This window comes from Lutjanus erythropterus, chromosome 3 (genome assembly GCF_056507025.1).
Source record: "Lutjanus erythropterus isolate fLutEry1 chromosome 3, fLutEry1.hap2, whole genome shotgun sequence".
NCBI classification, from domain to species: Eukaryota; Metazoa; Chordata; class Actinopteri; order Lutjaniformes; family Lutjanidae; genus Lutjanus; species Lutjanus erythropterus.
The window spans coordinates 932631-958405 of record NC_139319.1 but is presented as its reverse complement, the minus strand read 5'-3'; the positions used below and the strand labels follow the sequence as shown (position 1 = coordinate 958405).

Below are 25775 nucleotides of genomic sequence, written 5' to 3'. Positions count from 1 at the left end.
GACACTAACTTTACCTCGAGCCTCGGTCCATCGTTCTTTACTTTGTATATAAATAACATATTTCTTCCAAGTCAATCCTTCGATGTCCATTTTTTTCCTGACGATGTAATTTTATATCCTCCAGTCCTGACCCATCTTTAGTCTGCCTTTGCTGACTTCCAATTATCACTCATTAATTATAAGCTAGTTTAAAATGCAGTAAAGACAAAGTACATTATTCTCCACCTCCACCAGTGACTCTGACTCTGCTGCCATTAGAAACTTTAAATGGCTTCTGTATTTCTCTGACTGAGTCTTCAAATATCAAGGTCTCTGACTTGACAGCAGACATCATCATTCAAGATTCACGTTCAACATTTGACCCCAAAATTTAAAATACAACTGGGCTTCCTGTACAGAATTAAAAGATGTCTTTAAAATCATTGTGCAGTCAAGCTTCATGTCTGTCCTCGATTATGGAGGATTATCACAGTGCTTTATGTTTCATCACAAATACATTGTTCTCTTCATTGCATGGTTGAAGGGACTTCCTTACAATCATAAAGAAATAACCATCTATACTTTTATATGTGGCATATCATAATCCTTTATTCCACCCAAGTTTTTTTTATTATTCAGCAAAAACATCAGAGGACTGTCATTATTTATTTTTGGTTTAGTTAATAAACTGTTCCTAAAACTGTTCTATATCTTTGCTCTTCAGAGTTGCTGGAAATCCCTTGAGAATGATGTGAAACTGGATCCTCGCCGCCAGTTGAGGCTGAATCAGAACAAGGTCATCATAAAATTAGTGGCTCTCTGGGTGCAATAAGCAGAGCAAAGATATCTGTACACAGGAAAGTCCTCATCACTGTGAACAAATCCCATCGTCTCACTCAGATTACTGTGAAACAGGCCGAACCCCGACAGGTTCAACCAGTGCTGTAAATATGAATCTACAGCCAACAGCTGGAACAGCTGGAACAGCTGGCCTGGCTCTGTCCAAAGGTAACAAAATCCACCTCCCAGCACCTCAAAAGCTCACCGACTAACATCTTATATCTTGTTTGTTTAATCTATGTGAAAAACAAAAGTGTAAAACATCAATTCATCATTTCATGGGTGTTACGTGTCGGACAATCACCGTGATTTCAGTTCAGGAAAGTAAGAACAGACTGAACCGTATCTGCTGCAGGCCTGCGGCTGTCAGAGGAACCAGAGCTGAGAGAAACCAGTCTGACAGCGTCTGAACCAGCCGGAGGAGCCGACGCTCTTCTGTTACACCATGACATCACACCGCACCGCTGCAGACAATCAGCACCGACTGAACAACAGACAGTCACGTTCTGTCACTTTCACTCCACACAGAGAACAACAGACGGTTCTGGTGTTTGAGAACCGCTCACATCAGAAAAAGTCCTGGTGAAATTCATCTGTGCATCTTAACTAAATGTTTGGTTCTTTTGGTTTGGTGATGCTGTAGTTTGACTCACTGTAGGTCGCGAGTATCAGCCTGGCAGTGGTCGCCTGTTTCAGGCAGCATCCGCCATGTCTGCTTTGTTTTAGCGTTTTCAAAGTCTACAGGAAATAACAACAATCTCCGAGTTAGCAACCTACAAGCTGAAAATACAAAGTCAGCACCTCGTTACTGAAAGTATGATGATCATCGAGCGAGCAGCTGTTACTGTTGCTAGTTACCACCAACACTGTCTTCCAAGGACACCGTCACTGCATCCTGGGCTTTGTGCCACACGAGAGGACTGTGACTGGTTAAAAAAATACAACCACGTCAAAACGTTGACAACCGATGACAGCAGCAGATCTGGCCCTGAATCATGCCCGTCCCTTTTTGGTGAAAGCAGCTGTACTAATCAGACAAAGTCAGTCAGACAAAGGATCATGTTGAGTTGTTGTCCAATGATGATCAACATTGTTATATGAAAAATAAGAAAAGAAAGGAGTTTGTGAGTGTTCTTTCAGTCCGCCTGTCATGAAGACACTTTATTTTATTGTTTTGGTAATCTGTCCAAAGTGATGTTACTGTAAACCAGGAGTCCTCAAACGTTCTCTGTCCCTTCAGAAGCTGATAAATGTTCCCGCCTCAGACTCCACAATTATTCTAATCAATCATTAACGATGAAACGGCTCAAATTTGTGCATCAGAGTTCATCAAATCTGCGCTGCAGGTAATCCACTAATCCCAGCTATTCCAATGAAATAATCAGATTTCACTGTGAAATTTTAAAATGTTCCATCATTGCAGAGTTTTTTTTTCCCAGATTAACAGATATTTTGTTTGCTCCCGTCTGTTTTCATGAACTAACTGCTGTCGAAATGTGACCACTTCCTCCTCATGGAGAACAGAGCAGCAGTTTAAAACAGGAACTTCTTTTATTTATGGTTCAGTTTACAGATTACAGCAACTGCAGAGGTCTGGCTTTGTTTTTTTGGTCCAGCTCCAGGAGCAGAGCCTGATGAAAGCACAGAGACAGTTTGCTGTTGGTGAAAATCTCATTTTTGAAAGGAAAACACACAAAAACAGAAACACTACAAGTAAAAATGGTATATTTTATTTTCTGAGCCTTCACCAGATGATTTAGAAAGTCTAGACAACAGAAGGGACTTGATCATTTCCAGGTTCTGCTGCAGAGGTAAAAGAACCTCATTCAGAGTCACATTAACATTTGCAATCAAACAAATTACAAAACCTCCAGACCTGCTACAGCTAAACTCATAACTCAGAATGATGCTGAAACGCTGATTCATGCTTTTATTATCAGCTACTTAGACTACTGCAACAGACTCTTCACTAAGCCCCGCCTCCAAACAGCAAATGTCCAATCCTAGCTTAGCAACCGTAACTAGGGGGCTATCAAGCTTTCTATTTGTCTCCATGTTAAAGGTGTGCAGGAGGCTCTGAGAAGAGAGATACTCGGCGTTTCATCAGTCTGGACGGTGGCGTCTTTTTTGTTCTCTCTCAAAAACATGAAACACAAGAGCACACGTGCGGTGACTCGATTAAACTCTGTCTTCATCTGAGGAGGAGGATGTGGGCTGATGAAGAATCAAACTGGGCCAATGATGATGCATCTCTCTCTGGCTCGCTGTCTCAGGTCTAAGCCGGGTTAGCTTAGCTCTTATCCCGGTTCTCTTCCTGTGGTGATCGTGGTCCAGCTGGTCTGGCCGGGTGACCCTAACCCTATTTCTGTCATCTGTCATGTAGATATACCTGCTGTATTTCACCAGCTGACCAGTGTTAGCTGAGATGTAAGCTAGCTTTAGCATCAGTCTGTTAGCATTAATGCCATATCATGTACGCAGCTGTTAGCTAACTTTACACTTTCACAGAGTTCTTGTTTTGAAACATGTCAGATGGAAACATTAAAACATCAGCTGGAGACTCTCAGCTGAGTCATGTCAAGTTAGCATTAGCATTAGCTTACATCAGCCAGCTACATTTATAAGATTTGCTTGTGAGTCTTTATTTTAGCGACACCACAGGAAAACTTGAATATGGAGCCATAATTAGACCCTTCATTATTAAAACTAGCATTGTTTAGCCACTGTGCTAACCAGGACGAGTCTGGAGGATTGTTACTGTGTCACCCCCCACCCCATCACACAGGTCACAGGTCAGAGGTCATGGTGTGGCTGGGACTCTGTGTCACAGTCTCTTCAGCGGGGTGGAGGTGGATTTCAGCCTCTGTGTGGCTTCATGTCTCATTACCGGGGCGGGCGGGTGGAGGGGGATTTCCACTCCCACTTTGGGAGAATCCCATAGTAAGCCTATCTGTTGCCATGGTGACAGAGAAAGCCTCCAGCAGCTGATTTCACAGTGATTCATCACTGAGGAAGAGGAGCTTCACACCCTCACTGTGACGGACTGTGCATGACACAGAGACCGGGGTCAGAGGTCACACCGTCAGTGGGGGGGGGGGGGTCTGAGGAGTTTTCACAGAGATCATGTAAAGAGTTCATTTTGATCATTTCTGATGGTGTGCTTAGATTCAAAGCGTAAAATAACTTTGCTTACACAGTTATTCAATTAACTTTTGAAGTTTACAACATCGGCCATCTGTCCTTTATAAAGTAGCACAAGTTTAATAAGGAATGACTGTGGACTAAAAGAGAGAAGAGAACAGGTGATCGCAGAGGAGACTGCAGGCAGATGATACGTAATATTCTGAGGCCTGACAAACAAAGACGACATATGAGAAATAACTAAGTACAAATACTTCTTACTGTACTTCAGTAGTATTCAGGTATCTGTACTTTACTTTAGTATTTATTTTACTGATAACGTTTTACTTTCATTCACAATATTTTAAGGCAAATATCTGTACTTCTGTTGAGAAGGAATAATTGATTATTTTTATTTTGCATCATTGTGCGCCGCCTTCCAAACATCAAGACTGATTTCAACCAAAATGGACGAAACAATAAGACACAGAAAAGACGACTGACTGGTGGATCCATCGGAGGACATCACACAGGACAGACGGGACGAGACGGAAACGATGGAAAAGACAGAAAAGGTCTGATAAGAAGTAACACGACAAAAAGTGACACAAGATGAAAAAAGACGTATCAAGACAAGAAGGACAACAACGACACAACAAAACCCCTCTGACAAACCTCTGCTCTGGAAGTGTTGAATGAATGAATAGCTCACATCTTTAATTGATGATAATTTGTTCATAAAGCTGATGCAAAGTTCACCAGAGCTGGAAAAGTCAAGTCCAGATCATTTCAGTGTCAAAGTAAGGTTTTATAAATAAATACATACATGGTTTTCAGTCCGTGTTCTAAATAAGGCCCTGGGATCTTAAATGTGACTTCTGCAAGACTAGAAAACATCACCGTGCTCCTGGTATCACACGCTGCAGTGTATTCTGGGAAAAATCAATAGTAAACAGACAGCAGGAGCCTGACGGGAGTGAAGGGTAAAAGATTAAAACTCTGCTGAGACTCAGGACACAAAGACACCACTGAATATATTCAGTCATACTGTGAATAATATTTTAAAAAGGCTAATAAGGTTTTTAATCAGAGCTGAACTGGTTCGACAATTAAATCAGTCGATCAATAGAAAAACGATCTGCAGTTAATTCAATGTTTCACTCATTTTAAATACCAAAAAAATCTCGTTTCAGCTTCTAAATGATTCTCTGTTAAACTGAATTTCTCTGGATAGTTTTGGACTATTGGTCGAACAAAAGGAGATATTTATAGGTGAAAGACTGGAAGACTGTCATTATGAAAAATTGTGATTTAAATCAAGAAAATAAAGAGCATCTTAATCAATGCAGAGGAGGAACGAGGAACCCAGAGGAGCCTGAGAACCCTGCTGGCATTCCTGTATTAGCATAACAATGAGGACGCTGCGTTTACCCAGCATTCCTTTAAGGTCCATCGGCCTCTCCAGCATCCAGACCGCGTGTTCACATGAGCCTCAAACACTCACAGAAACACGGGGCCTCAGACAAGAACATTTTTTTATTCCTGACTTAAATTTCTTGTTGTTTTTTTCCACATATGTTCAGACATGTATTTTCTTATTAAAGCTGCCTAGTTGAGTAAACAAGACGCTCAGTAATGGGGACGTACGATCGACCTGCCAGAGACCAAAACCGGACGCTTTTCTGCGTGACCGGCTCTGACCGGTGAGCATCGTATAACTGAGTCTGTGGCAGTCAAATGCACACGCCTGCTCTGCGTGACGGTCATGTCATGCGTGTAGCAGCTGACGGTGTCACCAAACAACAGGAAACTTAATGTTAGCCAGCAGCAGACTGCTGGTCACAGACCGACAGTTAAAATCAATAATGTGTTGATGCATCTTCTCAAACATTTTCTCATCCAGACTCACTTAACTTCTGCTTCGGTTTTCCTCACTGCGAAGTCTGACTACAGTAAACTGTTGCACCGCGTCCGTCTCCGGTTTGTTTGCATCGGCTTCCACACGAGATCAGGTGGAATCACATCACGTTCCCTCAAGTACATAATCTTAATATAATAGTATAATAAGGCCTTACGGGAAAAGTTGCAAAAATGTTTGTGAATCCTGTCGATTACAGGTCTTAGAAAGACTGAAAATTGGAATTGGGCAAAGTCGTAATCGGCAGGTTAGGCCTATAAGAAACTGGAAATTGGAATTGGTCAAGAAGATTGAAATCAGTGCATCTCTTCTTGGTTATTTTGGTGGCAGGAGTGGTTCTTCTCTTCGTGTACATCTTTCAATCATGCTGCTGTTGTTGTCAAACAAAGCTAAGCTTCAAGTTTAACAAAATGATCTCATGGATATGTGGTTTGGACTTGAAGGCCTCCTTTAAACTGGCAGGGGGACGGACGTTGGACAGTCAGTTGATCTGCTGCTGCCTTCACCAGAGAGTTTTCTCAGGTGAGTGAGACAGTTAAAGGCTGCCATCAGGGCGACGGTGGGAAGTGGTGGTGAGTACAGTGGTGAGCTGGGGCCTCATTACAGAAATGTCAAAAGCCTGAAATCCTCTCCTGTCTCAGTTCTCAGTTCTCCTATCACTCGAATCTCAGGATGACATATGAGAATCTTTGTTTCCATTTAGGAAAACTTCCTACCTTATTCAAGGATGACAGTTTATCAAAAAGCATCCTAACTGTTAAATTTCTGAACTCAGGAGTCAGAAGTTAGGGTGACACAGACCCAGTCCAAAACTGCTGTTCCACTGTCATTAGGTCTGTTTGGAAGTGAAAATTAAAACTGGATGGTGGTGCTTTAAATTTCCTGGACCATGTATTAGTGGGTGGTTACTAACTGCTAAGACAATTAATTCAGAATTTGATCGACATCTGTCCATTCAGATCCTTATCAAGGGTTGATAATCAGCAATAAAACTCATCAAAGCTAAAACTGAACACCTGTATTTTCTTGCTCATTCACATGCTATTAAGAGACAAGTGAAGTGAGGCAGCGGTTGTCATGGATACGGGCAGTCTTGTGTAAATTTTAAACACAGATACAGGCATCACAGGATGAGTAACAAGCTTACAGCTCAAGTTATGGTTTCCCAAGCTAAGATAAGATTGGAGGTCAAAGACGGGACACAGACATGAGTTTAGGAACTGTGTCTCTTTTCCTATCTTGGACACTTAAGTTAGCACAAGCATTTTTTTTTGTATTATGAGGCCTCTGGTGAGCAAATCAGCTTTTCTGTTCATGTTTCAAACCACTGAAGAACAAATCTTTTGGTACAAGTGGTTCTCGGGTCCACAGTTCTCTGGGTTTGACAGATGACATGAGCAAGAAAAAAAATCACCAAAACTCAGACTGTGTTTCTTCCACATGTGAACACGGTTCAGTCCACAGAAACGGTGCTCTCAGTCCAAAACGACTCAACACACAGACAGCAGACAATGACAGAAAATATCTGATCTCCTCCCCTACTTTCTCCGTCTATTTCACTCACAAATGTCAGGGATAACAAGCTGTCCCAAATTCTGCTTTCAACTGTCCCAGACTTTACAACCACTGTCCCTAACTGAAGTTCCACTGTCCCTAACTGAAGTTCCACTGTCCCTAACTGAAGTTCCACTGTCCCTAACAAAGACAACTTTCATGCACCTCAGATCAGATGACATATGTAGACAGGCTAACATTAGCCTCGGGGCTAAACCTCACGCACGTTTCCATCAGTTGGGAAACAACAGACGAGATTTTTCATGGTCTTTTAAAGCTGCAGCATTTATTAACTGACACACTGATAACTGACTAATAAGTTTCATAACACCGTCAGTCTGCAGCTGACTCTGCTTCACTTGCACGCCACACACATTACATTACACACTGCCCTATTCCTTAAAGGAGCTACGGCATGTTTATGAAAACAGGCGAGTTCATTAAAATAGTTAAAATTATTAAGGCAGTTGCCTTAAACCGCCATCCCACAGGAAAACGCTGATTTGTCACCACGGTGACAAAACGATCCGTACTGTCACAACCCAAGTCACACATAAACACAGATTTATATCATCTGTAACATCTGCACATTGTCTCAAGTCAGGCCGATGTTCAACACAATAATTAAACAAAACTCAAATATATGACCAACCACAATATTATAGTAAAATGATGCATATTTTCAGAATACGATGCTTACTGGGACAAAAACAAAAGTTTATTAATGAAATTTAATGTTGCTGTTTATATGTTACAACTGTCCCATCTGATGTCTTTCTTTCAAATATTTAAATTGTGAATAATATGTCTTATGTAATCATCTTTAAATGGTTCAGATAATAAGCAGCCAGGTGTAAGTTTGTGAGTTAGACTTGTCCAAATAGTCTCTGAGTAGCTGAGAGAAAAGAAACAAACAGTGTTGCAACCGTCCCCAGTCTCCCCTACAATAATATCCATCAATAATCAATAATCGAAGCAGTGCAGGGGTAGAACCAGACTCACCTGTTCGGACTCTCTCTCGCTCACCGGGGGCAGAGGCATCCTGCCGGACATCTTCCAGCTGTCCTCCGCGGCTCTCTGCTCTCTTCAGTCCGGCAGACTCATCTCCTCCGCCGGCTGCTCTACAGCATCTCTCCCCGGGAACCAGGCCACCTCAGCGGGGCTCAGCTGGGAGGCTCCGCCGGCCGGGGGCAGAGGGAGGCCGGGGCGGCGGCTACACGAAGGCCCGCTGTTTGTGTCGGTGCGGTAGAAAGACCCGCATGGACACAAAGAGACAGAGACAGAGACAGAGAGGAGCAGGACGAGGAGGAGGAGGAGAAGGAGGAGGAGGAAGAGAAGGAAGAGGAAGAGGAGAAGTGTGAAAGTAGAAATGTCTCCCGCAGCCTTCGCTGGTTGATCAGGTCAAACAGCAGCACTGCGGAAAAAAAAACAAAAAAGTGACATGACGTCAGAGCTCCTCCTTCCCGTCATCCTCATCTTCATCATCGTCATCCTAAAAATATCCCAGCATCCTCAGCTGCTTCCTCTGACTCCTCAGAATTACCACCCGCTTTGGAGTTTAGAGTTATTTCACCCGGAAGTCTTTTATTTTGAAACATTTTCATGGTGAATCAGCTGCAACAAAACGACAAGGATTTATTTTGGTTCATTTTTACCGGATGTCCCAAATTATATTGAAGAAAAATATAAATGAAACACCAGTTAAAGATCTCAGACTTATTCTGTGCACACTAAAGGTTCATTTCTCTCAAATTTTGTTCACAAATGTATTAAAATCAGTGTTTGTGAGCATTTCTGCTTTGCTGAGATAATCCATCTGCCTGACAGATGTGGGATATTAGAGATGCTGATTGCACAGATGTTAAAAATATGACATTTGATCTAGAAAAAATACTGATTAGGCACTAAACTGGATATCTGTTCAATCAACAAAATGATCTGTATCTGTATCTGGATAGAAGACCAGAAGTCGTGCTAAACTGGGCAAATGTTTTATTTTGTAACCTAATATTCATTGTCGGTTTTTATTTTCTTTTGTTATTTCCATCATTGCCCTGTTGTTCATTTCCGGGGGCCTTTGTTGCCTTCCAGTGTCTTAAAATAACTCAGCAGACAGTAATAAATACACACTTGGATATTTCTGGTGTTCGGGACGTCCAGCTCTCCCAGTAAACACAACTTTGAGCTTCAAGGGATTTCTGAACAAAACCAACTTAAAATCTTTTACACTCTAATCCAGAGTGGTCTGACCAAACTATATTCCCTTTTACAGAGCAGGAAAGTTCCTGTTTCAGTTTTATGTTTCCAACACTAACTTCATTCTGCAGAGTCACAGCGGTGGTGATCATATCTGTGCAGTACCTTATATTATGTGAACTTCCTCCTCCTTTCTTTCAGTTTCTTCCTCAGGGTCCTTTTACCAAATCAGTTTCACAGTAACAGACGTATCACACAAGGGGAATCAGTTATTTTATAAATCTGTGAAGCCTTGTGGTTCTCTGGTGGTAATTTGAGATAGTTTAAAACAACTTCTTATCTCTCAGTACTTCCAGAAATGTCCTTTTCTCACCAAATTAAATCACTCAACCAGGTCATTGTCAGAAACAAACCATCAAATAAATCACCAGCAGTGTTTAAACCACAGGAAGGAAGACCACTGCCTCCAGTACACAGTGTTTTTTCCAGTACAGATTACAGGGTTGTGTCACAGTGACGAGTATCTCTGTACATTATGTGTTTGCATTATCTTTTTAAATTACTTTTTTATTGGGAGAGATGAAGTATGTGTTTCCATCACATTATCTGTGATTGAAGGAGGGCGAAGTCATGACCGTCTCTCGTGTGTCTCGCGTTTTGTGACATGAACTAACAGAACAAAGACGTGCACAGGTACAGGTGCTGTTGTGGGTCGGCCTGTGTCACCTGTGACCCTCAACAACACACACAACACTGATATGTTCACTGTACAGATTATAAACATTAATGTCTGACTGAGGCTCTTAATCAAATCTGCACAGCAAACATTTTAGTGTTCTGTGTAGTAAATAAAGACAATAGAGGAACATGTTGTAGTTGTTGTTCTCAGTTTCACCGTTATAATGTGAGTAATGTTTGTTCTGGTTGTTCATCTCATTATATTGACTGTCTGTTACACAAAGAACTAAGATGTGTATCAAACAGAGCTGAGCTCTGACTGCTGGGTAAGAATATAAGATACGACTGTTTGTTGTGAGAATTTATTGTGTTGCTTATTCTGCTAAGACTTCTTGTTTACAACATAGAGTTGATTATTGATTGATTATAATTTTAATGTTGACACTGACAGTGGAAAATGAAAAGGTCATAAGCATCTTTCTTATAAGGTGAAAGATTTAATGCAGCCGACAAAAGCAAGACGAAGACATAAACAGTTTAACTGTGTAATCCAAAGAATTTAGTTGTTTGTACCTAACAGTCAGAATATTGAAGAGAGACGTCAGCCTTTGTCTTGTTACTTTTGGGTTCCTCCCCTAGATTCACTGTCGTTACCCCCTGTGCCCCCCACCAGGAAATACTCTGGACCCGCCCCTGTCTGTAAAGACCTGAATGTCTTTTTCAGAATCAGACTTTACATTTTAGTGTCCTTTCATTGTGACCAGTGTCAGACTCACCTGTGCTGTTTAATCAGCATCTTGAAGTAAAAACAACTATTTTATCAGTAAAATATGTTTAGACTGTGCATCTATTGTTTTTATCTGTGTGTTGATTATGATATTATAGAATTTCATGCTTTGGTATCAGTTGTCTTTATAATATATATGCAGATATACATTTTCTATCAGTGGTGCTCTGCTCTTACTGAATACTTTTTCCATTCATTCCTGTAATGTGTAAAGATGATTATAGATCACTACGATAAAGTACTTTTTTAACATGAGCAGTCTGGATATTTTTATTCATTTGATGAGAACTTTAGTTAGTTTTTTGTATTCTGCTGCCACCTGCTGGTTTCACTGCTCTGTTGAGTTCATCCAGCCTGTCAGATTAATGCAACTCCAAACTTTTGTGTACAATAATTCTAGATTGAGTAACTTTCTTCAAATATATGAAAATTAAAGAGTTAAAACTGTTGTGATCACCTGAGATGATTTCTTGTTGTTTTTTGTAAATATACACTCATTCTGACTGTGATGATGAAAGGGGGACAGGTCTGGACTGCAGGCTGGTCAGTCTCCTTCCTGAACTCTTTTACTATGAAGACACGCCGTTGGAACACGTCCACAATGTGTCTCTGCATCGTCTCGTGAAATAAGCAGGGAAAAAGATGCTGTCTTGTAGATGCAGAGACAAAATTTACTGACAACGGTTTTCCAAAGTGGTCCTGAGTCCATGTAGTGTCCTTTATACAATGATGAGGGTTTTTGATGCAGATTTTAAGGCAGTGCTGCCTGAGGGGTCAAAGGTCACAGACATTCAGTGATGGTTTTCAGTCTTGCTCCTTTACGTGCAGAGATTTCTCTGGATTCTCTTTCTGCAGAGGCTGATCATGCCTGGCTTTTCTTTAGCAGCATAATGCTCCCTCAGTATCTGCAACGCTTTTCTCCCATCATCCACTGCATCTCTCATAAACTGGGAAAGACTTTTATCGACCAAAACTCAATAAATTTGACACAGGCTTCTTTCAGTCACAGCTTTCCCAACAGGCTTCCATCCATCCATCCATTTTCTGTAGCCGTTTATTCCGTAAGGGTCGCGGGGGGTGGAGTCTATCCCAGCTGACACTGGGTGAGAGGCGGGGTTCACCCTGGACAAGTCGCCAGGACTGACACAGAGACAGACAACCACTCACACTCACATTCACACCTACGGGCAATTTGGTGTCACCAATTAACCTGCATGCATGTCTTTGGACTGTGGGAGGAAGCCGGAGAACCCGGAGAGAACCCACACAGACACAAGGAGAACATGCAAACTCCACACAGAAAGGCCCTGATCCAGCCGGGGGATCAAACTCAGGACCTTTTTGCTGTGATGCGGCAGCGCTGACCACTGCACCACCGTACCGCCCATCCAACAGGTTTCCCAACTCATTATTATTTTTGTCCCTGTCGATGGGACCTGTCATTATAACAGGGTGATTCCATTGGCCACAGCACGTCTACATCACAGTTTTAATCCATCCTCTACATCCCCGTCTCACTTCCTGGTTGAAAAAAAGACAGCAAACTTCCTATTTCAACAAATTCATTCAATAATATTTCTATCAGATGTGTCTCAACCATAACGTTTCGACTCTGTCGTCCTTCTAAATCAAAGACAAATGAGAATTATGGTTTAAAAATGTGTATTTTGATTAACATTAAGAGACTCTGAGACATTTTAAAATTAAAATGGTTGCTCACTACAGCGACGCTGTGAAATGAAAGATGTAATCCTTCAGAGGCTGTTCAGTTACAACATTTAACAACCAACAGTTTGATCTTTTAAAATGTATTTTTCAGCATAACTGAAGGAAAATCAAAAATCAACCCCCTCAGAATACAGTTTTGTCCAAATTCTCAAGAATGAGTTGAGTATTTGCTGTTTTTTTTTTCTTTTTTTTCTTTTTTCAGAATCTGATATATTTCCACTGTTATAATGTTTAGATTATTTTGGGTCCATATGTGTATGGGGTTGAAGACATGAATCTAGAACCCTCTATGAGTTATGTACTAGACTGATGATGTGTTTGTCAGAGCCTGATGAGGACTTAGAGTCATTATGAGTTGACTCGTTAGTTTGAGAATAAATTTCTTGTATTATTTCACCAGAAGACAGAAGACCTGAGGTTATTTTTACGTGCAGAACTTTGCATCAAGCAAGATTTCCTGGATCTTGTTGTCTTTTTGCTCTTAATGTTGAAAATATTTTACTTTTTGCTCTTGGATTTGTGTAACCCAGACTGCTGAAGCTTCATGTTAGCATGCTTTAAAGGAGAACTGCAGATTTGATCCTCCATCTCTTACAGACAGTATTTAAGATACAAAACTGCAGTAACCAGGAACCTGACAGCTCACACTTAATGTAAGAGGAAACTCTTACAAAGCATCATAACGGCGTTCACGTTACATCACACTGACACTTTTTGACTTTCGGCATTTAGAAATGAGAAGAGCAGTTCCCGTTTTGTTAAGTGTGAGAAATCATTGCACTTCCCTTCGTCGACTTTGCAACAACAATCGACACTTCAGCCGGAGAAAAGACGGCTCCTGTTTTTATGTGAGTGTTAAAAGTGAATTTATTTACTCTGACATTCAGATTATACTTGTTTGTCTGTTGTTGATCTTTGGAAGGTTAGGTTATTTCCAGGAAGATGAACAGCTGTGTGGAACCGGTTCAAGATCCAGAGATAATCTGGTAGAAGGGGCTTTGTGTTACTTATTCCAGACAGCCATTATCCTGATCTTCACATTTTCTGAATCCATTGTTGATGTTTCAGGAGGTTTTTTTTTCTCTTAAACCTCTTACTGTTTTATTTCTGTTTCTCCACACTGTCTGATGGTACCACAACAAAAAAAGCCTCATGTAAGAACGTTTTCATAATCTTTTCCCAAAATGTCTTAGCTTTTTTCTGTGAGGTTTGAGTGTTGCCACTGTTTTTACTGAACATCGGGAGGAGAAATTGCAAACGGGTTAATTTAGCACATGCACTGTGATTTACTGAGCCTTAAAATAATTTACTGTAACAGACTGTTTGTATTTAATATGTTTGAAAGAAGGTGCTAATCAGACCATTGGTGCGCAAAGAGGAGATACTCTGATTTAAAGTTATTTCTCATGAGCTGTGAATTTATTTCTATCTTTATTCAATCCTTAAAAACATCATGATTAAACATACATTTATTGCTGCCAAACAAAACTGAACATTCACAGAAAATTAACGCTGACCTTTATTTTTTTTTGCTATAGCTCAACAATATGTTTATTTGCCTCCACTATCTCCTCCATGGGATCAAATTTCTTTTTGCGCTTGCAGTTATTGTGCTTTCTGTCCAAATCCCTGTGGTGGAAACTTGTAACACATGCAAAACCCTGATTTAAATACACTCAGGTGGGAAGCAGAGCTTCAAAATGTGAAAAGAAGAAACAGGAGCAAGAGACAAAAAATAGAGAGTAGGCAATTTACTGAAAACTGCATTTAAACTCAAACAGGCTGTTCATCAGCTGATCAAAAAATTTAAGGCCATAGCCCAAAAAAAACCCCAAAACACAACTACAAGTGTCAAAAAAGCACTCAGTAGTGAGGAGCCCCCACTGTTTTTGTTGATCACTTCAAAAATTAGCTCCGGCATTCTTGATGTTCGTGTTTCCAGGAGACTGGGGGGATTAATTTAATTTAATTTAATTTAATTTAATTTAATTTGGGTCGAGGATCGGCCTGTGTCGTCATGGACAGCTCGTCAGATCCTTCGGCTCAGCGCAGGTGAAAATTTTTTGGGTCTACCACTTAACTTTTTTGTCCCATAACCCTAAGGATCTTTTAAGAAATTTAAAATGACTGTCTTACTGTGTCCAATCTTGGCAGTGATGGTACGTTGCGAGAAGCCTTTCTTGTGCAGCTAAACAATCCTGCCATGTTCAAAGACAGAAAGCCGTTTTGCTTTTGCCACCAGGAGGTCATGACAGTGTGAATGTTGAAAGAAAATGACATTAGAATCAGATTTTTGAGCGCAGATTTTGCCCTCTTAAGACTGTGGTCTTAAACTTTTGATCAGCTGATGAACAGCCTGTTTGAGTTTAAATGCAGTTTTCAATAAATTGACACTTTCTACTTTTTGTCTCTTTGCTCCTGTTTCTTCTTTTTGCACTTTGAAGTTCTACTTACAACCTGGTTACGATTCATTAGTGCGAAATGCGAATACTTGTCATTTTTCTCCTGGTCTTAAGATTTTGTTCAGGTGTGTACACACAAAGTCAGTGGTGCCGCTGTGCTACGAGTGGCGTCGTCATCAGCCACCTCCAATCATCCTGGTGCTTCAGCCTCGTGCAAACACAGGAAGAGCTCCACACAGAAAGGCCCTGCACCAGCAGGGATTCAAATCGAGCACCATCTTGCTGCGAGCTGACAGCGCTAACCACTGAGCCGCTGTGCTGAAACACTTGAACATTTAAGTTGTTTTTTCAGTGTGCAGTATCTCTTTAGGTGTTGACCAATCAGAGCTCCTGTTGCTGCGCTGATACATTTGTGTTTCGGTTTTCTTTCAGATTGACAGCACTGTCTGGTTTTAACAGGGAGCCACGATGACGCCAGAGGACCTTTTGAAGATTCTGGAGGATTTAACAGACAATGAATTCACAAAGTTCAAATGGTATCTGAAGCTGCCTGACATCATGGAAGGTGATAAAACCATCCCAGTGTTCAAGCTGGAGACGGCAGACAGGTTGAAAACAGTGGATCTGATGGTGAACACCTGTGGACTTCATGGAGCTCTGAAGATCACCATGAAGGTTTTAGAGAAGATACCCAGGAACGATCTGGTGCAGAGTCTGTCAGACATCAGCTCAGGACCAGAAGGTGTTTTAATTTATATTTTCAGATAAAGAAAGTTATTTAAGAGGATAGATGTGATGGCTCTACCTGAAACACCAGTTTGAGACACTGGGAGATATAAATGTGAGGGATGTGGACGGTTTTATACCTCAGCCAATGAGATGATGTTTACTGGTCCAGTTTCATGAAAGGAGTGTTGGTTGGAAGGGTTTTCACTTTTGTTAATATTGCCAGATATGTCATTTGTGTGGAAGAATATCAGAGGCTGGTAAAAGGGGAAAAATGAGATGAGGAAGTTTGTTTTTTAAATTTTGCATGTTGAGACAACAGTTGAAAAACCATTTTGACTTTGTTCTAGAAATGATATTTCAAGTTTATTCTTAACATTTTGACTTAATTCTAAAAATGCTAAATAAAAAGATTCTTCCTTCTCTCATTTTTCCCTGTAAAGAAGCAGCGTTGTACGGACCCTCACACCCCCTGCCAGTCGAGGCGCAGGTGTGAGTGTCATGGCCAGATATGTGCCGGTTGAAGAGGCTCTGAATTTTTACAGCTTTTGGACACCGTAGAAAGGAATTCGAGGTCACTTTCTGTCTCCACTAGGTGGTGCTATAACTACATCTCCTGATGATCATGAAGATGTGTTCACACCAGGACTCTTATTAAACGTGTGAAGTTTGGTGCAGATTGGACTATTTACAGCAAAGTTGTATTTTGTGTTTCACAGCGAGACAGGAAAACTGGATGCCACACCACAGCCACTGTTCAACACTGACCAAATATTTTAAAGACATTTGATCAGAAACTTGTCTAGATGGTACCCACCCATTTGGAAGTCAATCAGATTATTTCTGCAGGAAAAGCTTGTTCAAAAATGATGCATGGAAAATGACAAAATTTACCACAAAATTAAAAATGGCTGACTTCCTGTTGGTTTTAGCTTATGAGTCCAGGAGACTTTTTTGTGTGTCTGAAGATGATACACGTGAGTACCCATCGTGTGCATGGTGGTGACACATGACGTTGGGGCTGCTCTTTAAAAGACAACATTTATAACGAACCTGCCGAGTTTTAGGCAGATTGAACCAGGAACACAGAAGTTAATGCAACTTTCTGTGCTTCGGTGAAACATTAGATGTCACCGTGCCGTCATGCCAGTGCCATTTGACGATATTTCAAAATCTTCAAAATACAACATTACCAAGGTCTGAAGGCCTTTCTGACCAGACCTAAGCAACATCTGAGCAACAAAACAAACCTGATGAGAAAAAATCCAAAACAGTACAACATCTCCTGTCCTGACCTATAAACACATGTGTAGGTTACTTTTTTCAATTTATGAGAACAGGAGTGCTTTTGTTTCTGGATAATTCAGTGTGGACTGTCAATGCCAAAAAAACACAAAAAGCAACATGTTCGTTGCAAACTAAGCACACGGCCTTATTGCCGACCTCTGTGAAAAAAGTACTTAACAGTCCATGACTTATTAAACACTCGACATTCAGCATCAACCTCACGCTTTTTAGTGCTCATTTGGTGACTCCAGTGTTTTCCTCCATCAACTGTGTTCCACGAACAAAGTGAAAATCCCCATTCGCTCAACCTGCCGTGGGCGTATCTCAGGCACCTAAGCAGAAGATGCAGCGACTGCAAACATCACTTGCGTCAATCAATTTTAACAGGAGGAAGCGCACTCGGGCCACACAAGCATTTAGATTTAGCATTAAACGATTTAACCCGTTCTGAATACGTATGTTTTTAACAGGCACTGAACTAGTTTCCTTTAATGCATATATACAGAGGTCAAGACTGTGGTTAGCTTTAAATCCAAACTGGTTATCTGTGGAGTTAAAAAACTCATTTAATCCATCCAATATCATTATTGGCAGTATGTTGGCTAAAGCAATGAGCCTATAGTTATCTAGGTTGCCTACTTCACCAGCCTTGTCCTTACTTAAATTACTGAAATTCACAGGACCGGCAACATTGAATCTGGTAACACGCCAATTAAGTTGTGTTTTGTTTCTGTTTCTGTCACACAGATGAGATTGTTCCAGTACCAGAGCCACGACACATCTCATATTACCAAAACATGCTTCAATCAAACCTCCAGGATAAGTTTAAGTGCACACAAGAGGCCTGGATGGAAAGAAAGGATAAACAACCTCTGGATGAAATCTACACAGAGCTGTACGTCACAGCTGGAGGTGACGTTCACATCAACAAACAGCATGAGGTCAGACAGATTGAAGCAGCAGTGAAGCCAGCAGATACAGAGACAACAATTGAACCCAGTGACATGTTCAAACCTCCCTCTGGAAAAGAAAGGCCCATAAAAACAGTGCTGACCAATGGAATCGCAGGAATTGGCAAAACATTTCTTGTGCGCAAGTTTGTGTTGGACTGGGCTGAAAGAAGAGCCAATCAAGATGTGCATCTCATTTTCCCCTTCATCTTCCGCCAACTGAATTTACGGAAAGGTAAAGAGTTTAATTTGGCAAAGCTGATTCATAAATGTATCACAGAGACCAGAAGCATCCCAGAAGAAGCTCTTAATTACATCTTTACATCTCTGCAGTCATCAGGAATCACCAACTTTGACAAAAGTACATTCAAACTTCTGTTTGTTCTGGATGGACTGGATGAGAGCCGCCTTGAAATGAACTGTTCTTCTAAACGAAACCAGGACGCAGACCTTGATGTTACAGAGTCCACCTCAGTGGATGTGCTTCTGGAAAACCTCATCAGGGGGAAACTGCTCCCCTGTGCTCGACTCTGGATAACCACACGACCTGCAGCAGCCAATCAGATCAGTTCTGACTTTGTTGACATAGTGACAGAGGTCAGAGGGTTCACTGACCCACAGAAGGAGGAGTACTTCAGGAGGAGATTCACAGATGAGGAGAAGTCCGGCAGAATCATCTCCCACATCAAGACATCACGAAGCCTCCACATCATGTGTCACATCCCAGTCTTCTGCTGGATCACTGCTACAGTTCTGGAGGACATGTTGAAGACCAGAGAGGGAGGAGAGCTGCCCAAGACCCTGACTGAGATGTACGCTGAATTCCTGTGGTTTCAGGTTCATCAGACAAAAGAGAAGTATGACCCAGAAAAGTGCATTCAGTACATTGAATCATTAGCAAAACTGGCTTTCCACCAGCTGAAAAAGGGCAACCTGATCTTCTATGAGAAAGATCTGACAGAGAGCGGCATTGATGTCAGTGGAGCCTCGAAGTGTTCAGGAGTGTTCACAGAGATCTTTAAAGAGGAACGTGGGAGGAAGAATGATGAAGACAAGAAGATGTTCAGCTTCGTCCATCTGAGTGTTCAGGAGTTTTTGGCAGCTTTGTATGTGGAGATGTCGCTCATCAACGAAAACAAGAATGTGATGTCTGAGCTCACAGAATCTGTTGGTGAACGTGTGAAAATGTTTTTCAGCAAAACATCTGTGACAGAGGTCCACAGGTTTGCTATTGACAAGGCCTTACAGAGTCCAACTGGACACCTGGACTTGTTCCTCTGTTTCCTCCTGGGTCTTTCTCTGCAGACCAGACTCCCTCAAGGCCTCCTGAAAAAGGAAAGACGCCCACAGACCAATCAGGAAACTGTCAAGTACATCAAGAAGAAGATCAGTGAGAATCTGTCTCCAGAGAGAAACATCAATCTGTTCTACTGTCTGAATGAACTGAATGATGGTTCTCTAGTGGAGGAGATCCAACAGTACCTGAGTTCAGGAAGTCTCTCCCCAGATAAACTGTCTCCTGCTCAGTGGTCAGCTCTGGGCTTCATCTTACTGTCATCAGAAAAAGATCTGGACGTGTTTGACCTGAAGAAATACTCTGCTTCAGAGGAGGTTCTTCTGAGGCTGCTGCCAGTGGTCAAAGCCTCCAACAAAGCTCTGTAAGTACACAGTTAACTGCAGGTAATAATGTCATCACATGTGTCAGGATGGTCTCAGCTTAAGTCTGAGTGTACTGATATGTTCTACTCATGTGACTGATTAGCTGATTAACCAAATTACCTTATATATAAATTGCTGTTATTTTCCATTAATATACTCTTTGAAAAACACTAATGTGCCAAAAAGTGAACCAAAGTTCTTCTTACTTGTATTGCTAATAAACAATTTTTCAACCCATCAGCTCAGTAAGAGAATGTACAGAAATGTGGTGTGTTTTATGATTTAGACGACAGAAACAGTCTCAGTGTTTGTCTTTATCTCTAACTCTCCTTCAGGCTGAGTGGCTGTAATCTGTCAGAGAGAAGCTGTGAAGCTCTGTCCTCAGTCCTCAGCTCCCAGTCCTCGCGTCTGAGAGACCTGGACCTGAGTAATAACGACCTGCAGGATTCAGGAGTGAAGCTGCTCTCTGCTGGACTGGAGAGTCCACACTGTAGACTGGAAACTCTCAGGTCAGATCACACTGTGAAGCTTTTGTGTAACATTGTGTTGTACTTCAAACATGAAGTGGTTTATGGCAGGAGTTCTCAACTAATTGGCATGTTTTAACCAGTAAGCTAGCAGAAAGTGGTCTCATGGTTCAGTGGGGTGTGCAGGGGTGAGGGTTGGACCTGACCGAATCTACTTCAAAAGATCCTCTCCAGACACGTCTTAAAACATTTTAAACAATCTGTGAAGGATAACATTTTCTTTCTGATATGGGTTTTCCCCATTGCACTCCCTCAGTCCCAGCTGTACTGTTTGGGATAGGAATTCTGTAATGTTGTTCAGGACGAGACCATACAGGGCTTTAAACATAAACAAAAGAATTTTCACAAAGAACATTGTATAGAACAGAGGGCAAGTGCAGAGATGCAGGTACAGGAATAATATATTTTCTTTTTGTATATATGCACAACGGTTTGGTCACAGAACTCTGAACCAGCTGTAAGCAATGAATAGAAAACTAGTTGATTCCAATATGCAGGGAGTTACAGCAGTCCAGTCTGTTATTAAACCATGGATGACTTTTCAGTCTTTAGGAGATTAAAAAAATGTAAATCTTGGATATAATTATGAACTGGAAGAAGGTATTTAAAGATATTTAACAAATGTTTTAACTTGTTTGTCAAATTTCCAAGTATCACAGACGCTATTCTATGATTGATCTGTCATATTTCACTTATGTTAAAAAAATTATAAGAATATTGTTAATAACCTCATTTATACAGCCTCTTTCCAAAGTCACAGAGTGCTTTACAAAGACATTAAAACACAAGAAATCAAACATAAGAAATACAAACAAATAAAATAAAATTCATACATTAAAAATGACAGCGAGGTATTAATGGCTAAAATGAGATAATAGCAAGTGAAGTAAAAACAAAATAATTATCGATTCAAGAAAAAACAGTTCTTAAGAAGTGTCTTCTTAAAAGAGATGAAAGGAGCAGTGTGTAACTTTTAATCACATCTTGTGGTCAGAATGCAGATTACAACCAAGTTAATTTCCCCCTACAGTGGCATCAAGTAACAAAATGGCTGTTATTAACTGTTATTTGCTCTAAATTGTGGTTGTGTTTAGTGACCTGTTTTTTGTGGTAATTTAAGCTGACTTTGGCAAAGTAATTATGATCGTTTAGAGTGATAGCGAGATACTGTTGGCTGGTTGCATATTTATACCCTGTTTACAGAGTCAAAATCTTGGGAGTCAGGGGTTAGAGGGAGAGGGAGAGGGAGAGGAAGAGGGAGAGGGAGAGGGAGAGGAAGAGGGAGAGGGAGAGGAAGAGGAAGAGGGAGGGGGAGGGGGAGAGGAAGAGGGAGAGGCAGAGGCAGAGGGAGAGGGAGAGGAAGAGGAAGAGGGAGAGGGAGAGGGAGAGGAAGAGGGAGAGGCAGAGGGAGAGGAAGAGGGAGAGGAAGGGGGAGAGGGAGAGGGAGAGGGAGAGGAAGAGGGAGAGGAAGGGGGGGAGGCAGAGGGAGAGGGAGAGGAAGAGGGAGAGGGAGAGGGAGGGGAGAGGAAGAGGGAGAGGAAGGGGGAGATGCAGAGGGAGAGGGAGAGGGAGAGGCAGAGGGAGAGAGACTGAGGTTACGGAGCAGCCAGGTGAGGGAGAGATGCTGGGGGGACGACTGGAGAGGCAGCTTTGCTGGAGGATGAAGAGGAGCAATTTGAAGCTCTCCAAAAGAGCTGGACTGTGTTGTGATAGGATAGAAAGTAAGTTGGAAAAGAAATGGAACCTGTCAACTGGACGTCTCCTTCATAAAAAAAGGAGAATATATAGTAACCAACGAGGCTGATGTGTGTAGAGAGCTGTATGAATATATCAGCCTGGTGTTGTTTTCAGGTGATGTAATGAAGTCAAACACAGCGAGTGACCATGTGTAATAGTGTTTCATACAGCATTTAGCAACTATGGACAGCAGCTGCCCCACCCCACTAAGAAATACCCCCATATTTTAAAACCTAAGTGTTTGCAGGTATGAATGATGAAATTATAAACAGTGACAGAGAAGGTCCTGTCTGCGACATAAGAGTGAAGTCAGTCAAGAGCTGTGCCAGAGACCCAGTGATGCAGGTGATGAATAAGTGTCGGTGGTTCACTTCATCTTGCTACTGACTTTTCAAATAGGTTTCTCTCATTGCTTTTATTCATTTATGCATCATTAACTCTCCTTCTGGCTGAGTGGCTGTAATCTGTCAGAGAGAAGCTGTGAAGCTCTGTCCTCAGTCCTCAGCTCCCAGTCCTCGAGTCTGAGAGACCTGGACCTGAGTAACAACCACCTGCAGGATTCAGGAGTGAAGCTGTGACCAGACTGTGATGCTTTTGTATAACAGTTTCCCTGTTGATAAAACAATCATAGATTGCTGCTGATGAAGTCTATTTGACAGACATGTATATCCACCTCTGTTCACTGACACTGAACCTATTTGGGATGTTAAAATAAAACATAAAATAACATGTTGTTGATGATGGTCCTGGTGTCATTATACTTTTTAGTAACAGAGAATTTCAAAAACACTGGAGCAGTTTATTAACATTTACACAGAAAGCATAGGTGAAAATAAATGAAACCAGAGAGACCATTCTCTCTCTGTCTGTCTGTCTGTCTGTCTCTCTCCAGTCTGTCAGGCTGTCTGATCACAGAGGAAGGCTGTACTTCTCTGGCCTCAGCTCTGAGATCCAACCCCTCCCATCTGAGAGAGCTGGACCTGAGCTACAATCATCCAGGAGACTCAGGAGTGAAGCTTCTGTCTGCTGGACTAAAGGATCCACACTGGAGACTGGACACTCTGAGGTATGAACACAAGGGGTACAACAGATCACAAAACTTGCAGCTGTGGTTGATATCAGACCTTCTGAAGGTTCATTCTGACTTTGTTTCTTCCTCCAGGGTGGATCATGGTGGAGAGCAGTGGCTGAAACCTGGTCTGAGGAGCTCCAGTCTGAGTATGTGTTCACTGTGATTCATGAAAACAATCAGTCAGTCTGTTAATGAAGCAACAAATAAACCCATCAGGTGTGTTAGATGATAAACTGCTGCTGTGTTGTGTCTCGTTCTCTCCATCAGATGCCTGTGAACTCACAGTCGACACAAACACAGTAAACACAAACCTCCAACTGTCTGACAACAACAGGAAGGTGACGTGGGTGAGAGAGAAGCAGCCATATCCTGATCATCCAGAGAGGTTTGAGTCCTGCTGGCAGCTGCTGTGTAGAAATGGTCTGACTGGTCGCTGTTACTGGGAGGTCGAGTGGAGAGGATGGGTTGAAATATCAGTGAGTTACAGAGGAATCAGGAGGAGAGGAGACAGGAGAGAAGACTGTTTTTTTGGACAGAATAATCAGTCCTGGAGTCTGAGCTGCTCTGATATTTATGGTTACTCTGTCTGTCACAATAAGAGAAAAACAGTCCTCTCTTCCTCCTCCTCCTCCTCCTCCTCCTCCTCCTCCTCCCCCTCTGTCTCTCACAGAGTAGCAGTGTATGTGGACTGTCCTGCTGGCTCTCTGTCCTTCTACAGAGTCTCCTCTGACAAACTGATCCACCTCCACACCTTCAACACCACATTCACTCAACCTCTTTATCCTGGATTTGGAGTCTGGTACATGTTCTCTGGTTCTTCAGTGTCTCTGGGTCCTATCTAATGCTGATGTAAAGCGCAAGTGGAAAGCACGAGGTGCAATGGATTTAACTTATTCAAGGTGTGTCCAAATCCACCTTTGCCGTCTCGTGCCAGGGCTGGGAGTGATATTTTGCCCTGCCCCGCCTTTGCACCACCAGTCTCTCATTAATTCACAGGCAGGTTTAGGCCAAACATGCAATAAACCAATCAGAAAGTCAGCTCTCATCATCATTAAGAGGCAGCTGCACCAGCAGCGCAAGTGATGGCAGCATGACGGCGGATTTACCAGGAGGAAACAGAGAAAAGAACTTCAAAGCGAGGAGACAGATCTCCTGGCTCCAAAACAGCTTCATGTGTAAATAATTTATTTTACATTAACGCCTGCAAAAACGAATACAATAAATGAACTGCAAATGTCATGCAGATATGTAACTGGCTATGTTTTATCATCATCATTAACTCTGCTGGCTGAGGAGCAGGGAGAGAGATGATGCAGTAGAGAGGGGAGGCAAACCGATCCAGTCCAGCCACAAAGCTTCCCGGTTCCGCTGACCCGGCAGTTACGTGTTGGTCCGTGATCCTCCTTCTTCTCCTCTCCCACCTAATCCTCATCTCCTCCTCCCATCCTCGCTCCTCTGACCCGCTGCAAAACAATCAGAGAGGATTTCTGAAGTTTGAAGTCACAAAATTATGCACGGATATATCCAACCAGCTCTGACAGAAGCACACGGACCTTTTTCTCTCCGGGTTGGGCCGGACTCGTGCGGTCAAATATATAGTATATATTTTGTATGCTCTAGATCATAATTGTTTAATCCTTGTTTAACATTAATGAAAAGTGTTCTGTAATTGTGGAGACGTGTGCGCCTCAGTCAGACGTGTGACACACACGCTTTTAACTTCAATATTTACACTTTATTGCTGATAGAAAATATGTTCAACTAAGACTTTACTGAAATGAAGGTGTTTTGTGATTGTGAAGACGTGTGTGTTTCAGCCAAACCCGCCGGGAGCTATCCTGTGCTGAAAGACCACAGACTTTGCGCTTCGACCAGGTTTTAGTTAGTCTAAAGTGCAAGTGGTTTTTACTCCAATCCACCGAGCACGAGACAGTGAACGTGCCGGACCACGCGTTTGATCTGATCATATCTTTGATGTCACATGTGTTTTATATATTTTTTTTCTGTCCTTGAAAATTCGATAAAATACATTGTTAGTTACATTGTTGATTTAATTTTAATTTTAAATGTTTTACGTTTTAAAAACATAAAACAAAAAAAATGGATTTTGTTTGTTCTTTTTCTTCATTGCAGTTGGGGTGAGTAACAGTTACAATAATAATTTACACAACAATCGACAATAATTTCACCATGATGTTACAATGTTTAAATAAGTGTAAGGTTTTGATTGGCCAGGGCAATAATAAAAAAATTATGATATGCATAAGTAGAAGACACATCACTGACAAAATAGTTCAATAAAATGTTCTCTAGGAGTTTCTCTTAAATGCACGAAATGCAAACCACCATGAAAGCAGATAACAATAAACACATAACACACATGCCCCGGCACATAAACAGCCTACTACAAGCGTACTACAAGTGACGCACAAGCAGCCAATCATTTAACAGATGTGTTCTTCAGATGCACCATTGACACGTGACAACAGAAACAGCCTGGAGTGACAAAATCAGCAAATAGAGAGGAAATTGTAATTAAATCAGAAAGGGTCACCTCACCTCCATGGCTTTTCTTGGATGGATGGATGGATGGATGGATGCCAGCCTTTTTCTCA

General features: G+C 41.7%; 2 protein-coding genes across 3 annotated transcripts in view; one reads left to right on the top strand and one right to left on the bottom strand.

Moving 5' to 3' along the window:
- The window catches only part of LOC146329321 (serine/threonine-protein kinase MARK1-like), a 15903-nt gene extending 6976 nt beyond the window's left edge, over nt 1–8927 (bottom strand). Inside the window, exon 1 of the mRNA XM_084714579.1 lies at nt 8414–8927. Coding sequence (XP_084570705.1) covers nt 8414–8464 — 51 coding nt within the window. The 5' untranslated portion in view covers nt 8465–8927. The remainder of the gene's footprint in view (nt 1–8413) is intronic.
- Nucleotides 8928–13595: 4668 nt separating this feature from the next.
- On the top strand, nt 13596–24528 carry LOC146329320 (protein NLRC3-like). 2 transcript variants are annotated; one of them, XM_084714560.1, is made up of 7 exons: nt 13596–13648; nt 15635–15944; nt 17963–19823; nt 20160–20333; nt 22981–23154; nt 23251–23306; nt 23428–24528. In XM_084714560.1, the coding sequence occupies exons 2-7, from the start codon at nt 15671–15673 to the stop codon at nt 24000–24002; spliced, it is 3114 nt and encodes a 1037-aa protein (XP_084570686.1). In that variant the 5' UTR covers nt 13596–13648; nt 15635–15670; the 3' UTR covers nt 24003–24528. The 2 variants fall into 2 exon arrangements, with proteins under 2 accessions (XP_084570686.1, XP_084570687.1); XM_084714561.1 differs by having other exon boundaries at nt 13609–13648; nt 15662–15944.
- Nucleotides 24529–25775: the final 1247 nt, after the last annotated feature.